Source organism: Oncorhynchus mykiss, chromosome 19 (assembly GCF_057628025.1).
Source record: "Oncorhynchus mykiss isolate SJ-2025 chromosome 19, ASM5762802v1, whole genome shotgun sequence".
NCBI classification, from domain to species: domain Eukaryota; kingdom Metazoa; phylum Chordata; class Actinopteri; order Salmoniformes; family Salmonidae; genus Oncorhynchus; species Oncorhynchus mykiss.
The window spans coordinates 60,876,750-60,893,386 of record NC_143040.1 but is presented as its reverse complement, the minus strand read 5'-3'; the positions used below and the strand labels follow the sequence as shown (position 1 = coordinate 60,893,386).

Below are 16,637 nucleotides of genomic sequence, written 5' to 3'. Positions count from 1 at the left end.
ACAGAAAGATATGCTATACCCAACAGGCAGGCAGACAGAAAGATATGCTATACCCAACAGGCAGGCAGACAGAAAGATATGCTATACCCAACAGGCAGGCAGACAGAAAGATATGCTATACCCAACAGGCAGGCAGACAGAAAGATATGCTATACCCAACAGGCAGGCAGACAGAAAGATATGCTATACCCAACAGGCAGGCAGACAGAAAGATATGCTATACCCAACAGGCAGGCAGACAGAAAGATATGCTATACCCAACAGGCAGGCAGACAGAAAGATATGCTATACCCAACAGGCAGGCAGACAGAAAGATATGCTATACCCAACAGGCAGGCAGACAGAAAGATATGCTATACCCAACAGGCAGGCAGACAGAAAGATATGCTATACCCAACAGGCAGGCAGACAGACAGATAGATATGCTATACCCAACAGGCAGGCAGACAGAAAGATAGATATGCTATACCCAACAGGCAGGCAGACAGACAGATATGCTATACCCAACAGGCAGGCAGACAGACAGATATGCTATACCCAACAGGCAGGCAGACAGAAAGATATGCTATACCCAACAGGCAGGCAGACAGAAAGATATGCTATACCCAACAGGCAGGCAGACAGAAAGATATGCTATACCCAACAGGCAGACAGACAGATATGCTATACCCAACAGGCAGGCAGACAGATATGCTATACCCAACAGGCAGACAGACAGATATGCTATACCCAACAGGCAGACAGACAGACAGATATGCTATACCCAACAGGCAGACAGACAGACAGATATGCTATACCCAACAGGCAGACAGACAGATATGCTATACCCAACAGGCAGACAGACAGATATGCTATACCCAACAGGCAGACAGACAGACAGATATGCTATACCCAACAGACAGACAGACAGATATGCTATACCCAACAGGCAGACAGACAGACAGATATGCTATACCCAACAGACAGACAGACAGATATGCTATACCCAACAGGCAGACAGACAGACAGATATGCTATACCCAACAGACAGACAGACAGATATGCTATACCCAACAGGCAGACAGACAGATATGCTATACCCAACAGGCAGACAGACAGACAGATATGCTATACCCAACAGGCAGACAGACAGACAGATATGCTATACCCAACAGGCAGACAGACAGATATGCTATACCCAACAGGCAGACAGACAGATATGCTATACCCAACAGGCAGAAAGACAGATATGCTATACCCAACAGGCAGGCAGACAGACAGATATGCTATACCCAACAGGCAGACAGACAGATATGCTATACCCAACAGGCAGACAGACAGATATGCCATACCCAACAGGCAGACAGGCAGACAGACAGATATGCTATACCCAACAGGCAGACAGACAGATATGCTATACCCAACAGGCAGGCAGACAGATATGCTATACCCAACAGGCAGACAGACAGATATGCTATACCCAACAGGCAGACAGACAGATATGCTATACCCAACAGGCAGACAGACAGACAGACAGACAGACAGACAGACAGACAGATATGCTATACCCAACAGGCAGACAGACAGATATGCTATACCCAACAGGCAGACAGACAGATATGCTATACCCAACAGGCAGACAGACAGATATGCTATACCCAACAGGCAGACAGACAGATATGCTATACCCAACAGGCAGACAGACAGACAGACAGATATGCTATACCCAACAGGCAGACAGACAGACAGACAGATATGCTATACCCAACAGGCAGACAGACAGATATGCTATACCCAACAGGCAGACAGACAGATATGCTATACCCAACAGGCAGACAGACATATATGCTATACCCAACAGGCAGACAGACAGACAGACAGATATGCTATACCCAACAGGCAGACAGACAGATATGCTATACCCAACAGGCAGACAGACAGACAGACAGATATGCTATACCCAACAGGCAGACAGACAGACAGACAGATATGCTATACCCAACAGGCAGACAGACAGACAGACAGATATGCTATACCCAACAGGCAGACAGACAGATATGCTATACCCAACAGGCAGACAGACAGACAGACAGATATGCTATACCCAACAGGCAGACAGACAGATATGCTATACCCAACAGGCAGACAGACAGACAGATATGCTATACATAAAAGAGGAAAAATACTTGAGTGTGAGGACGATGTGGTTAAAGAGAATGCTTTTCAGTGCGCAGGAAGTTCAAACGAGACAGAGGATGTAGGAATTCAAACAAAAACAAAACAGGGCCAGACACAGAACTGGGCCCCAGATGTAGCAGGTACATGGGTTACATTTGGACTGCTTTTTTTTTTACATTGTCATACGATTAATGTGACATATGATAAACCTCAGGTAAAACCACTCAGGTACAGTGCACTATATTTGAGATCAGCATATATATATGTAGCCCAGATGCTATGCTAATGGAATGTTGCTAATGTTGTGGGGGTCTTACCATTGGCAGGGGCTTCTGATACACCTGCATAGCCAGCATCAGAGGGGCTGCAGTGGTCCAGTTATAGTACCTGGAGGAGAAAACAACAACATTTTCTACAACCAGTTTCTACATTTCTTATCAGAAGTACTATATTTGACAGCACACGAAGGGTGTTCTGTACATGACATACTTTTCTGTCAGGGATGTGGTCACGACAACATATAAAATCGGGATCTTGTCTATGGAATAGGTCAGATATATGAATGGAAGATAGTGTGTCCTGATTAATCAACAAACATCACATCCCTGCCATCTTCACTGCTATGATGCAGAGTTAGAAGGTATTTTACATACTTGGTTCCTATCTTGACCACCAGGTTGGGATCGTCAATGATGGAGGGGTTCTCAGTGAACTGCTGGTAAGAGATGGCTCTCTCCTCAAACTGTTCTATTGAGACACACAGACAGGAGAGGGTTAATATAACTGTTCTGTAGAGACACAGACAGGAGAGGGTTAATATAACTGTTCTGTAGAGACACAGACAGGAGAGGGTTAATGTAACTGTTCTGTAGAGACACAGACAGGAGAGGGTTAATGTAACTCTTCTGTAGAGACACAGACAGGAGAGGGTTAATGCTCTTCTATTCCAGAAAGTTGTTCCCTTCCATCTGATCTCACATCAATTAGTGGATTTGAGCAGCAAATAGCTGAAGCTACAATTTTCTACAGTATTGAGATGCAGCCCCTACCTCTTGTGATCTCTCTGTTGTCAGTGAGACCTCCACACAGGGAGATGGCGATGTTGGGCATGTCTCCCAGCTGGTCAGAGTAGCTGTCCACGCCGCTGTCCATCCCACTGCTGCTCACCGACTGAGGGGATTGGTTGGCACTCCGCACTCCCGTTTCCAAGCCACCTCTCACCGAACCGCCCCCGTCACTAAGGAACAGGGTCATAGGGTCAGGAGTGTAGGACAACTCTGTGCGTAGGACAGAATAGGTGAGTGTGTGTATGTGTGTGCGTAACAGGTGTGTGTTTGTTACTGGTGTGTGTGTGTGGGAGTGTTGAGTGCGTGTATATGTGTGTCATTGGAGGCTGGTGGGAGGAGCTATAGGAAGACCAGCTCAATCGAATGGCTGGAATGGAATCAATGGAGTAAAAATATGTTCATATGTTTGATGTATTTGATACCGTTCCATTTATTAAATTCCAGCCATTACAATGAGTCTGTCCTCCTATTGCTCCTCCCACCAGCCTCCTCTGATGTGTGTGTGTAATAGGTGCGTACAGTGCATTCGGAAAGTATTTAGACCCCTTGACTTTTGCCACATTTTGTTACGTTACAGCCTTATTCTAAAATGGATTAAATCGTTTTTTCAATCATCATTCTACACACAATACCCCATAATGATGAAGCAAAAAAAGGTTTTCAGAAATGTTTGCTAATTTATTTAAAAAATTAAATATCACATTTACATAAGTATTCAGACCCTTTCCTCAGTTTTTGTTGTTGAAGCACCTTTGAAAGAAATTACAGCCTCAAGTCTTCTTGGGTACGATGCTACAAGCTTGGCACACCTGTATTTGGGGAGTTTCTCCCATTCTTCTCTGCAGATCCTCTCAAGCTCTGTCAGGTTGGATGGGGAGCGTCGCTGCACAGCTATTTTCAGTCTCTCCAGAGATGTTCGATCGGGTTCCAGTCCAGGCTCTGGCTGGGCCACTCAAGGACATTTAGAGACTTGTCCCGAAGCCACTCGTGCGTTGTCTTGGCTGTGTGCTCAGGGTCATTGTCCTGTTGGAAGGTGAACCTTCGCCCCAGTCTGAGGTCCTGAGGGCCCTGGAGCAGGTTTTCATCAAGGATCTCTCTGTACTTTGCTCCATTCATCTTTCCCTTGATCCTGACTAGTCTCCCAGTCCCTGCCGCTGAAAAACATCCCCACAGCATGATGCTTCCACCACCAGGCCAAAAGTTCAATCTTGGTTTCATCAGACAAGAGAATCTTGTTTCTCATGGTCTGAGAATCTTTAGATGCCTTTTGGCAAACTCCAAGTGGACTGTCATGCGCCTTTTACTGAGGAGTGGCTTACGTCTGGCCCAGATGGTTGTCCTTCTGGAAGGTTCACCCATCTCCACAGAAGACTCTGGAACTCTGTCAGAGAGACCATCGGGTTCTTGGTCACCTCCCTGACCAAGGCCCTTCTCCCCCGGCCCTTCTCCCCCGGCCCTTCTCCCCCGATTGCTCAGTTTGGCCGGGAGGCCAGCTCTAGGAAGAGTCTTGGTGGTTCCAAACTACTTCCATTTAAGAATCATGGAGGCCACTGTGTTCTTGGGGACAGACATTTTTAGGTACCCTTCCACAGATCTGTGCCGTGACACAATCCTGTCTCGGAGTTCTACGGACAATTCCTTCAATTCCTTGGTTTTTGCACTGACATGCACTGTCAACTGTGGGACCTTTATATAGGCAGGTGGGTGCCTTTCCAAGTCATGTCCAATCAACTGAATTTACCACAGGTGGACTCCAATCAAGTTGTCGAAACATCTCAAGAATGATCAATGAAAACAGAATGCACCTGAACTCAATTTCATGTCTCATAGCAAAGGGTCTGAATATTTCTGTTTTAATTTTTTTATACAATGTCTAAAAACCCATTTTGTCTTTGTCATTATGGAAAATAGTGTGTAGATTGATGAGGGATTAAAAAATATATATTTTAGAATAAGACTGTAACGTAAGAAAATGTGGAAAAAGGGAAGGGGTCTGAATACTTTCCGAATGCACAGTATGTGTGTGTGACAGGTGTGCCTGTAAGTGTGTGTGTTAGTTACAGTTGTGTTACCTTTTGGGGAAGTAGAGAGCGGCCACATCTGGCTCCAGCTCAGTGATGTCATCCAGGTAGATTCCATCAGAGCCCAGGTGGTGGCTCCTCTTGTCTGCAGGTACAGCGTCACACGTTACCATGGATACAATGATTGACAAGGCATTACTTTCATTCATTAAGTTGATATGAAACTAATGGCTGAGACATTCATATCTACAGATGTGAAACTAATGGCTGAGACATTCATATCTACAGACATGAAACTAATGACTGAGACATTCATATCTACAGACATGAAACTAATGGCTGAGACATTCATATCTACAGACGTGAAACTAATGGCTGAGACATTGATATCTACAGACGTGAAACTAATGGCTGAGACATTCATATCTACAGACGTGAAACTAATGGCTGAGGCATTCATATCTACAGACGTGAAACTAATGGCTGAGACATTCATATCTACAGACATGTGTGACAGTTTGAATAAAAATTCTGTCACCTAAACTGACATATATATTCTGTCTGTCCTCTCCTTCCAGGTAATGGTTCAGCTACTCAAACATGCCTCTCCATGAACACTGATTAAAATAATATATAACATATGCCGTTTAGCAGACGCTTTTATCCAAAGCGACTTACGCTCTACCAACTAAGCTCCACGCTCTACCAACTAAGCTCCACGCTCTACCAACTAAGCTCCATGCTCTACCAACTGAGCTCCATGCTCTACCAACTAAGCTCCACGCTCTACCAACTAAGCTCCATGCTCTACCAACTGAGCTCCACGCTCTACCAACTGAGCTCCATGCTCTACCAACTGAGCTCCATGCTCTACCAACTGAGCTCCACGCTCTACCAACTGAGCTCCACGCTCTACCAACTGAGCCCCATGCTCTACCAACTGAGCCCCATGCTCTACCAACTGAGCCCCATGCTCTACCAACTGAGCTCCATGCTCTACCAACTGAGCTCCACGCTCTACCAACTGAGCTCCATGCTCTACCAACTGAGCTCCATGCTCTACCAACTGAGCTCCACGCTCTACCAACTGAGCTCCACGCTCTACCAACTGAGCCCCATGCTCTACCAACTGAGCCCCATGCTCTACCAACTGAGCCCCATGCTCTACCAACTGAGCTCCATGCTCTACCAACTGAGCTCCACGCTCTACCAACTGAGCTCCACGCTCTACCAACTGAGCTCCACGCTCTACCACCTGAGCCCCATGCTCTACCAACTGAGCTCCACGCTCTACCAACTGAGCTCCACGCTCTACCAACTGAGCTCCAAGCTCTACCAACTGAGCTCCATGCTCTACCAACTGAGCTCCACGCTCTACCAACTGAGCTCCACGCTCTACAAACTGAGCTCCATGCTCTACCAACTAAGCTCCATGCTCTACCAACTGAGCTCCACGCTCTACCAACTGAGCTCCACGCTCTACCAACTGAGCTCCACGCTCTACAAACTGAGCTCCATGCTCTACCAACTAAGCTCCATGCTCTACCAACTGAGCTCCACGCTCTACCAACTGAGCTCCATGCTCTACCAACTGAGCTCCACGCTCTACCAACTGAGCTCCACGCTCTACCAACTGAGCTCCACGCTCTACCAACTAAGCTCCATGCTCTACCAACTGAGCTCCACGCTCTACGAACTGAGCTCCACGCTCTACCAACTGAGCTCCACGCTCTACGAACTGAGCTCCACGCTCTACGAACTGAGCTCCACGCTCTACGAACTGAGCTCCACGCTCTACCAACTGAGCTCCATGCTCTACCAGCTGAGCTCCAAGCTCTACCAACTGAGCTCCATGCTCTACCAACTGAGCTCCATGCTCTACCAACTGAGCTCCACGCTCTACCAACTGAGCTCCATGCTCTACCAACTGAGCTCCACGCTCTACCAACTGAGCTCCACGCTCTACCAACTGAGCTCCACGCTCTACCAACTGAGCTCCACGCTCTACCAACTGAGCTCCATGCTCTACCAACTAAGCTCCATGCTCTACCAACTGAGCTCCACGCTCTACCAACTGAGCTCCACGCTCTACCAACTGAGCTCCATGCTCTACCAACTGAGCTCCACGCTCTACCAACTGAGCTCCACGCTCTACCAACTAAGCTCCACGCTCTACCAACTGAGCTCCACGCTCTACCAACTGAGCTCCATGCTCTACCAACTGAGCTCCATGCTCTACCAACTGAGCTCCATGCTCTACCAACTGAGCTCCACGCTCTACCAACTGAGCTCCAAGCTCTACGAACTGAGCTCCACACTCTACCAACTGAGCTCCACGCTCTACCAACTGAGCTCCACGCTCTACCAACTGAGCGCCACGTTTTACCAACTGAGCTCCACGCTCTACCAACTGAACTCCACGCTCTACCAACTGAGCTCCACGCTCTACCAACTGAGCTGCATGCTCTACCAAGTGAGTCATACAGGACACCCTAACCCTGAATGTGACACTGAAATAAACCAGATCATTACAGAAGCAGACTTGTAAGCTGCGTACCTTTCCTCTTAGATGGGGAGTCTGTGTGTCTGACCGTGTTGTCCCTATGGCACCCCTCATCCAGTTCTGACAGCATCCTGGAGGCCACCAGTCCCTCCACCTCTCTACAGGCTGCCCATACTTCCTCCATGTCTCCTCCAGGCCAAGACCTGGCCCCACACCCGGCCCCAGACCCAGCCCAAGACCCGGCCCCAGACCCAGCCCAAGACCCGGCCTCAGACCCTGCTCCAGACCCTGCTCCAGACCCTGCTCCAGACCCTGCTCCAGACCCGGCCCCAGACCCTGCTCCAGACCCTGCTCCAGACCCGGCCCCAGACCCTGCTCTTGACCCGGCCCCAGACCCTGCTCCAGAGCCGACCCCAGACCCGGCCCCAGACCCTGCTCCAGACCCGGCCCCAGACCCTGCTCCAGACCCTGCTCCAGACCCGGCCCCAGATCCGGCTCCAGACCCTGCTCCAGACCCGGCCCCAGCTATGTTGTCCTCGGGCTGTGGAACGTACAGGGTGAGGGACGGGGGGGCGCTGTCTTTTTGGCTCTGGGACTGGATCTGATCAGAGGGGCCACCGTCTCCAGTGATGGTTCTGAAGTGTGTGCTATCACACACAGGGATGGTGACAGGGGACATCATCAAAGAATCTTGCATCTGGAACGGAGGGAAGAAGGAGGGCTAGAAGAGGAGAGAGAGAGAGGGAAAGAGAGAGAGGAGAAAGAAGAGAGAGAGCAGGACAGAGCAAGGGAGGGGAGGTAGGGTGTAGATAGGAGAAGAGAGAGAGAGAGAGAGAGAGAGAGAGAGAGAGAGATGTGTGGTTAGAGTGAGTGCTAGTGTATTAACGTGTCCTCAGCTGCTCTCATGGAAGATGATTAAAGAGATTAAAGTCTGAAAACATCAGTCCTGATTTCTGGATCAATGTGTGGACATAATGGCTCCCTTTTTGTGCCCTTTCTTTCCTGTTCTATCTCTCTGAATCTGTCTCCCCTCCCTATACCCCTCCCTCCCTCCACCCCCCCACTCTGTCCCTCCCCACCTCCCTCCCTCTCTCTGTACCTTGGCAGCTTGTGGCAGCTCTCCCCAGGCCCACATCATCTCAGGGTTGTCTTTGCTCTGATTGGTCAGCTCTGAGTCACTCTTCGGAGTTGAGGGGCTGGAGCCGCCTGGGCCGCTTGGTAACAAGTCACATAGAGGGATGTAATTGGTTGAGCCAGTACTACACTGATTCATGGACATCAACAATACAGTACAAAGTCTCTGCTGGTTCGCATGGTTTTAGACTTTATAATGTAGTAAATAAATCGACATGCGCCAAATACAACTGGTGTAGACTTTACAGTGAAATGCTTGCTTCTGAACCTTTCCCAACGATGCAGAGTTTAAAAAATAATAATACAAAATAAAATAGTATAACTTACCTGATCGGAGAAGGGAAGAGAGAAGTCTGCTGTGGACAGGAGATGGACAGACCACCGCTAGGAGGGATAGACAGAGTATGTTCTATCAGAGGACTGGAGGGAGAGAGAGATGGGGATGGGGAGGGAGAGAGAGATGGGGGTAGGGAGGGAGAGAGAGATGGGGAGGGAGAGAGAGATGGGGATGGGGAGGGAGAGAGAGATGGGGATGGGGAGGGAGATGGGGATGGAGATGGGGCGGGAGAGAGAGATGGGGCGGGAGAGAGAGATGGGGCGGGAGAGAGAGATGGGGCGGGAGAGAGAGATGGGGGTAGGGAGGGAGAGAGAGATGGGGAGGGAGATGTCGGTAGGGAGGGAGAGAGAGAGATGGAGATGGGGATGGGGGAGAGAGGGAGAGAGATGGGGATGGAGAGGGAGATGGGGAGGAGGGAGATGGGGAGGAGGGAGATGGGGATGGGGAGGGAGATGGGGAGGGAGATGGGGATGGGGAGGGAGATGGGGGAGAGAGATGGGGATGGGGAGGGAGATGGGGGTAGGGAGGGAGGGAGAGAGAGATGGGAATGGGGTAGAGAGAGAGATGGGAATGGGGGGAGAGAGAGAGATGGGAATGGGGAGGGAGAGAGAGATGGGGAGGCAGAGAGAGATGGGGAGGCAGAGAGAGATGGGGATAGGGGGAGAGAGAGATGGGGAAGAGAGAGAGATGGGGATGGGGAAGAGAGAGAGATGGGGATGGGGAAGAGAGAGAGATGGGGATGGGGAAGAGAGAGAGATGGGGATAGGGGAAGAGAGAGATGGGGAGGGAGATGGGGATGGGGAGGGAGATGGGGGAGAGAGATGGGGATGGGGAGGGAGATGGGGGTAGGGAGGGAGGGAGAGAGAGATGGGAATGGGGGAGAGAGAGAGATGGGAATGGGGGGAGAGAGAGAGATGGGAATGGGGAGGGAGAGAGAGATGGGGAGGCAGAGAGAGATGGGGAGGCAGAGAGAGATGGGGATAGGGGGAGAGAGAGATGGGGAAGAGAGAGAGATGGGGATGGGGAAGAGAGAGAGATGGGGATGGGGAAGAGAGAGAGATGGGGATGGGGAAGAGAGAGATGGGGATGGGGAAGAGAGAGAGGTGGGGATAGGGGAAGAGAGATGGGGATAGGGGAAGAGAGAGAGATGGGGAAGAGAGAGGGATGGGGATGGGGAAGAGAGAGAGATGGGGATGGGGAAGAGAGAGAGATGGGGATGGGGACGAGAGAGAGAGATGGGGAAGAGAGAGATGGGGATGGGGAAGAGAGAGAGATGGGGATGGGGAAGAGAGAGAGAGATGGGGAAGAGAGAAAGATGGGGATGGGGAAGAGAGAGAGATGGGGAAGAGCGAGAGATGGGGATGGGGAAGAGAGAGAGATGGGGATAGGGGAAGAGAGAGATGGGGATGGGGAAGAGAGAGAGATGGGGATGGGGAAGAGAGAGAGATGGGGATGGGGAAGAGAGAGAGATGGGGATGGGGAAGAGAGAGAGATGGGGATGGGGAAGAGAGAGAGATGGGGAAGAGAGAGAGATGGGGATGGGGAAGAGAGAGAGATGGGGATGGGGAAGAGAGAGATGGGGAAGAGAGAGAGATGGGGATGGGGAAGAGAGAGAGATGGGGATGGGGAAGAGAGAGCGATGGGGAAGAGAGAGAGATGGGGATGGGGAAGAGAGATAGATGGGGATGGGGAAGAGAGAGAGATGGGGATGGGGAAGAGAGAGAGATGGGGATGGGGAAGAGAGAGAGATGGGGATGGGGAAGAGAGAGAGATGGGGATGGGGGAAGAGAGAGATGGGGATAGGGGAAGAGAGAGATGGGGATAGGGGAAGCGAGAGATGGGGATAGGGAAGAGAGAGATGGGGATGGGGAAAGAGAGAGATGGGGATAGGGGAAGAGAGAGATGGAGATGGGGAAGAGAGAGATGGGGATGGGGGAGAGACAGATACAGAGAGAACCATACGCAGTTCTTTCATTCTACAAAGGCATCCGACAAGATCCTGCATGAGTACAACAACCAAACTGTTTATTATTCTGTTCTGTTCAATATTGTGGGTGCATGTGTGTGTGGGTGTGCATGCATGTGTGTGTGGGTGTGCATGCATGTGTGTGGGTTGGGTCATGTGCGTCTACCTCTGCGAGTGTGCCCAGTCTGCGTCAGGGCGTGTGTATGTTGTGTTCTGGGTGTAGGTGCTGCTCAACACACTGGCCTTAGGCCCCTGCTCTTCATCAAACTCTGGAGTAGAGGCCCTGAGACAGAGAGAGACACAAATATATATATATAGAGAGACAAAGAGAGAGAGAGAGAGAGAGAGAGAGAGAGAGAGAGAGAGAGAGGGAGACAAAAAAAGAGAGAGAGGAGACAAAAAGAGAGAGAGAAAGACAAAGACAGAAGAGAGAGAGATGGGGAAGAGAGAGAGACATTAACAACAACAACACACACATCAGATGAATGAGAGAGAATAAGGAGGGTTCGACTGAGAGGCCCACGGTCATTACTCCACAGAGACAGAGAGCATTGTGGGAAAGATGAGTTACTGGAGCGTTTCCAATACGGAGGACACAGAGCTGGCATTCACACACACATGCAGGTTCACACACACACACACACACACACACACACACACACACACACACACACACACACACACACACACACACACACACACACACACACACATTAGACAGACACTGGTTACTTCAGGCTTGTTTACCCAGTCTCAGCCAGTATCAGCACAGGGACGTGTGTGTGTGTGTGGGGGGGGGGGGGGGAATTCACCGGAGACCAAAAAAAGGTCTCTTGCTGTTTTTTTCACACACGCGCGTTGTACAGAAGTGTAAATAGTGTTGATTTAAAGACTATATGTACTGTAATCACCTGCTGGAGTTGTTATCGTGCTCTTGCTCCTCATCAGTGCTCATATCGATGGTGAACATGTCCTCATCCTCTGAGTGCTCCCCACTCTCTTCCCGCCTCCCTCCTCCGCTCTCCCGCGCTTTCTTCCTCCTCTTCCTCCTCTTTTTCATCATCATCCCTCCTCCTCCTCCTATGGTCTGCTGGGAGCTCAGGGTCTGGACCGAGAGGGAGGCGGGGTCAGAGAGGCGAGACATGCCCTTCCCCAGCTGGGCTTCCATTAGCTCCACCCCCTGGGACACAATAGGTGACGTTGCCAGGTAGGACGGAATCCCTTCCTTTTGGGGACAGAAAATAGAAAACAGGAAGTGAGGTCATGATGAAACATGAATGACTTGTTAAGTAATCAGCCCTGGAAGTACATTTTGACCAAATATTATAAGATAGTAGAACATATTCAGCTCTTCTAATCTTCAAGGTACACCAGGTGAGTAGACTGACTGGCCAATCCGTAACATGAATCAGCCAATGAACTATCAGATTCTGATAAGCAGTAGCACGTGAGTCCTCCAGGCCTGCAGAGTTGAATAGTCCTGACCTGCAGATGCAAGATGGCGCCGATGGAGATGGCAGCATCGCGACTAGCTCTTAAGCAACTCTGCACTATTTTGTTTGTTTATGTACAATTATTTACGCTAATAGCTCATTACATACAGCCGGGAAGAACTATTGGATATTAGAGTGACGGTAATTCACCAGAACTTCCAGCATTACGACCAGGATTACGACTTCCCTGGAGCAGATCCTTTGTTTGCTCTCCCCAGAACAATTGAACTAATTCCAGAGGCTGACCCAAAACAACGCAGGCGGAGGAGAGGTACTCATGGTGGTGTTCTGGTCCGACTTAGGAAGCGTGTACACCACCCACCGCTCCTGAGTATTCTACTTGCTAATGTCCAATCCCTGGATAATAAAATGGATGAGCTCAAGGCGAGAGTTGCTTTTCAGAGAGACACCAGGGATTGTAACATGCTCAGCTTCACGGAAACATGGCTCTCTTGAGATATACTGTCTGATTCTGTAAAGCCAGTTGGTTTCTCAGTATGCCGACAGGAACAAACATCTCTCCGGGAAGCAGAAGGGTGGAGGTATATGTTTTATGATCAACTTATGTTGTAACTGTGATAACATACAGGAACTCAAGTCCTTCTGTGCACCCGACCTAGAATATCTCATAATCAAATGCCGACCCGACCGTACTATCTTCCGAGAGAATTTTCATCAACAATATCCACAGCGGTCTATATCCCCCTCAAGCGGACACCACGACGGCCCTCAAAGAACTTCACTGGACTTTATACAAACTGGTAACCACCTATCCTGAGGCTGCATTTATTGTAGCTGGGGATTTTACCAAACAAATTTGAGGAAAAGGCTCCCAAAAATCTATCAACATATTGATAGCTGTACTCGTGCTGCTAAAACTCTCGACCGTTGCTATACTACTTTCCAGAATGCATATAAGGCCCTCCCCCGCCCTCCATTCAGCAAATCGGACCACTATTCCATCTTGCTCCTCCCCTATAGGCAGAAACACAAACAGGAAGCACCCGTGATGAGGACTATTTAATGCTGGTCTGACCAATCGGAATCCATGCTTCAAGATTGTTTTGATCACGCGGACTGGGATATGTTCAGAGTAGCTTCAGATAATAATATCAACACATATACTGATACGGTGAATGAGTTAATCAGGAAGTGTATAGGAGATGTTGTACCCACTGTGACTATTAAAACCTACCCCAACCAGAAACCATGGATAGATGGGATTATTCGCGCAAAACTGAAAGCGCGAATAACCTCATTTAACCAGGGCAAGAAGACTGGGAATATAGAAGAATACCCTAGACCCATTTCAATTTGCTTACCGCCCCAATATATCCACAGACGATGCAATCGCCACCACACTGCACACTGCCCTGTCCCATCTGGACAAGAGGCGTACCTATGTAAGAATGCTGTTCATTTACTATAGCCCAGTATTCAACAACATAGTACCCTCCAAGCTAATCATCAAGCTCAAGGCCCTGCGTCTGAACCCCGCACTGTGCAACAGGGTCCTGGACTTCCTGACAGGTCACCCCCAGGTGGTGAAGGTAGGAAACAACACCTCTTCGCTGATCCTCAAACAGGGGCCCCACAAGGGTGCGTGCTCAGCCCCCTCCTGTACTCCCTGTTCACTCATGACGGCGTAGCCAAGCACGCCTCCAACTCAATCATCAAGTTTTCAGACGAAACAACAGTAGTTGGCCTGATTACCAACAACGATGAGACAGCCTACAGGGAGGAGGTGAGGGCTCTGGGACTGTGGTACCAGGAAAATAACCTCTCACTCAATGTCAACAAAACAAAGGAGATGATCGTGGACTTCAGGAAACAGCAGAGGGATCAGCAGTGGAGAAGGTGGAAAGCTTCAAGTTCGTCTGCGTACACATCACCGCCAAACTGAATAGGTCCACCCTCACAAACAGTGTGGTGAAGAAGGCGCTGTCTTCAACCTCAGGAGGCTAAAGAAATTTGGCTTAACAACTAAAACCCTCACAAAATTTTACAGATGCACAATTGAGAGCATCCTGTCGGGCTGTATCACTGCCCGGTACGGCAACTGCTCCGCCCACAAAGCTCACCAGAGGGTGGTGCGGTCTGCCCAACGCATTACCGGGGGCAAACTTCCCACGAGCCACTGCCTGTTCACCCCAATATCATCCAGAAGGCGAGGTCAGTACAGGGACCGAGAGCTGGGACCGAGAGACTGAAAAACAGCTTCTATTTCAAGGCCATCACTGTTAAACAGCCATCACTAGCACATCAGAGGCTGCTGCCTATAGACATAGACTAGGAATCACTGGCCACTTTTAGAAATGGATCACTAGCCACTGTAATTATGTTCCGTATCCAGCATTACTCATCTCATACGTATAAACTGCACTCCACACTATTCTACAGTGTCTTAGTCACTTTAATTGTGTGTAAATATAGCATCACCCAGCTCATGTGTATATACTGTACTCTATACTATTCCACTGTATCTTAGTCACTTTAATTGTGTGTAAATATAGCATCACCCATCTCATGTGTATATTCTGTACTCTATACTATTCTGTACTCTATACTATACTAAAACAACACATTTCACTCCACCTATCTGGTGTTCGTGACAATAACACATCTGTGTGTATATCAGGGGCGGGCAACTAGATTCAAGCGCGGGACGATTTTTATCGAAGCGGATGGTCGAGGGGCAGGAACATAATTATACAAATTTGTACACTGCAATTGACCACAACTAAGCCCCAGAAGAGATTGCATTGGAAAATAACAGTTTAAGTTCATTAACTTTTTAAGTTCATACCTTGATTACATTGAGACATACAGTCTGGGAATTCATGAACAGATTCTCTGAGTTAAACTCGTTTTCACCCTCAACGTTCTCTATATCTATATATACTGAACATCTATATCTATATATACTGAACATATATATACTGAGCAACAATATAAACGCAACATGTAAAGTGTTGCTCCCATGTTTCATGAGCTGAAATAAAAGATCCCAAACATGTTCCATACGCACCAAAAGCTTATTTCTATAAAATGTTGTAAACAAATTTGTTCACATCCCTGTTAGTGAGCATCCATCCACCTGACAGGTGTGGCATATCAAGAAGCTGATTAAACAGCATGATCATTACACAGGTACACTTAAGTCTGATGGAGGAGGCCACTGTTCTTGGGGACCTTCAATGCTGCAGACATGTTTTGGTACCCTTCCCCTGATCTGTGCCTTGACACAATCCTGTCTCTGAACTCTACGGACAATTCCTTCAACCTCATGGCTTGGTTTTTGCTCTGACATGCACTGTCAACTGTGGGAAATTATATAGACAGGTGTGTGCCTTTCCAAATCAGGTCCAATCAATTGTATTTACCGCAGGTGGAATCCAATCAAGTTGTAGAAACATCTCAAGGATGATCAATGGAAACAGGATGCACCTGAGCTCAATTTAGAGTCTCAAAGCAAAGGGTTTGAATATTTATGTAAATAAGGTATTTCTGTATTTATAAATTTGCAAGTTCTCAAAACTTGTTTTTGCTTTGTCATTATGGGGTATTGTGTGTAGATTGATGAGAAATGAATTGTATTTAATCAATTTTAGAATAAGGCTGTAGTGTAACAAAATGTGGAAAACGGGAAGGGGTCTGAACACCTTCCGAATGCGCTCATAATTTAAGAACCTGAGGCATACTGCAATAACTATCAAACTACACTACACACTGACACACACATGCAGTCAAATGCACATGCCCACAGAGAAGCTAATAGCAGACCAAATAAATGGCCACAAGATGTCAGGTCACATCATTCATCTTAGCATCCTGAAACCTACATCATTATTATAATGTCATGCATATTCATGATGCCCAGTCCACATGGGTTTATAACACTGTATTCTTTATCCAAATAAAATGGACCACTCAGAGGGTAGACACGGTGAATCAGGGAG

The 16,637-nt window shown here is 48.5% G+C and overlaps 1 protein-coding gene across 5 annotated transcripts in view; it reads right to left on the bottom strand.

Annotated features, from left to right (window-relative positions):
• Positions 1 to 16,637, bottom strand: part of LOC110498384 (phosphatidate phosphatase LPIN1) — a 44,094-nt gene that overhangs the window by 14,987 nt on the left and 12,470 nt on the right. For 2 of the 5 annotated variants that reach the window (XM_036955040.2, XM_036955041.2), the window contains exons 4-12: positions 12,097 to 12,410; positions 11,352 to 11,468; positions 9,210 to 9,266; positions 8,848 to 8,962; positions 7,803 to 8,469; positions 5,297 to 5,390; positions 3,207 to 3,394; positions 2,811 to 2,904; positions 2,475 to 2,544 (exon numbers count right to left, since the gene is read on the bottom strand). In XM_036955040.2, the coding sequence (XP_036810935.2) occupies positions 2,475 to 2,544; positions 2,811 to 2,904; positions 3,207 to 3,394; positions 5,297 to 5,390; positions 7,803 to 8,469; positions 8,848 to 8,962; positions 9,210 to 9,266; positions 11,352 to 11,468; positions 12,097 to 12,410 (1,716 nt within the window). Of the gene's footprint in view, positions 1 to 2,474; positions 2,545 to 2,810; positions 2,905 to 3,206; positions 3,395 to 5,296; positions 5,391 to 7,802; positions 8,470 to 8,847; positions 8,963 to 9,209; positions 9,303 to 11,351; positions 11,469 to 12,096; positions 12,411 to 16,637 lie in introns of all 5 variants that reach the window. The other 3 variants (XM_090209632.1, XM_090209634.1, XM_090209633.1) reach the window with 2 other exon arrangements.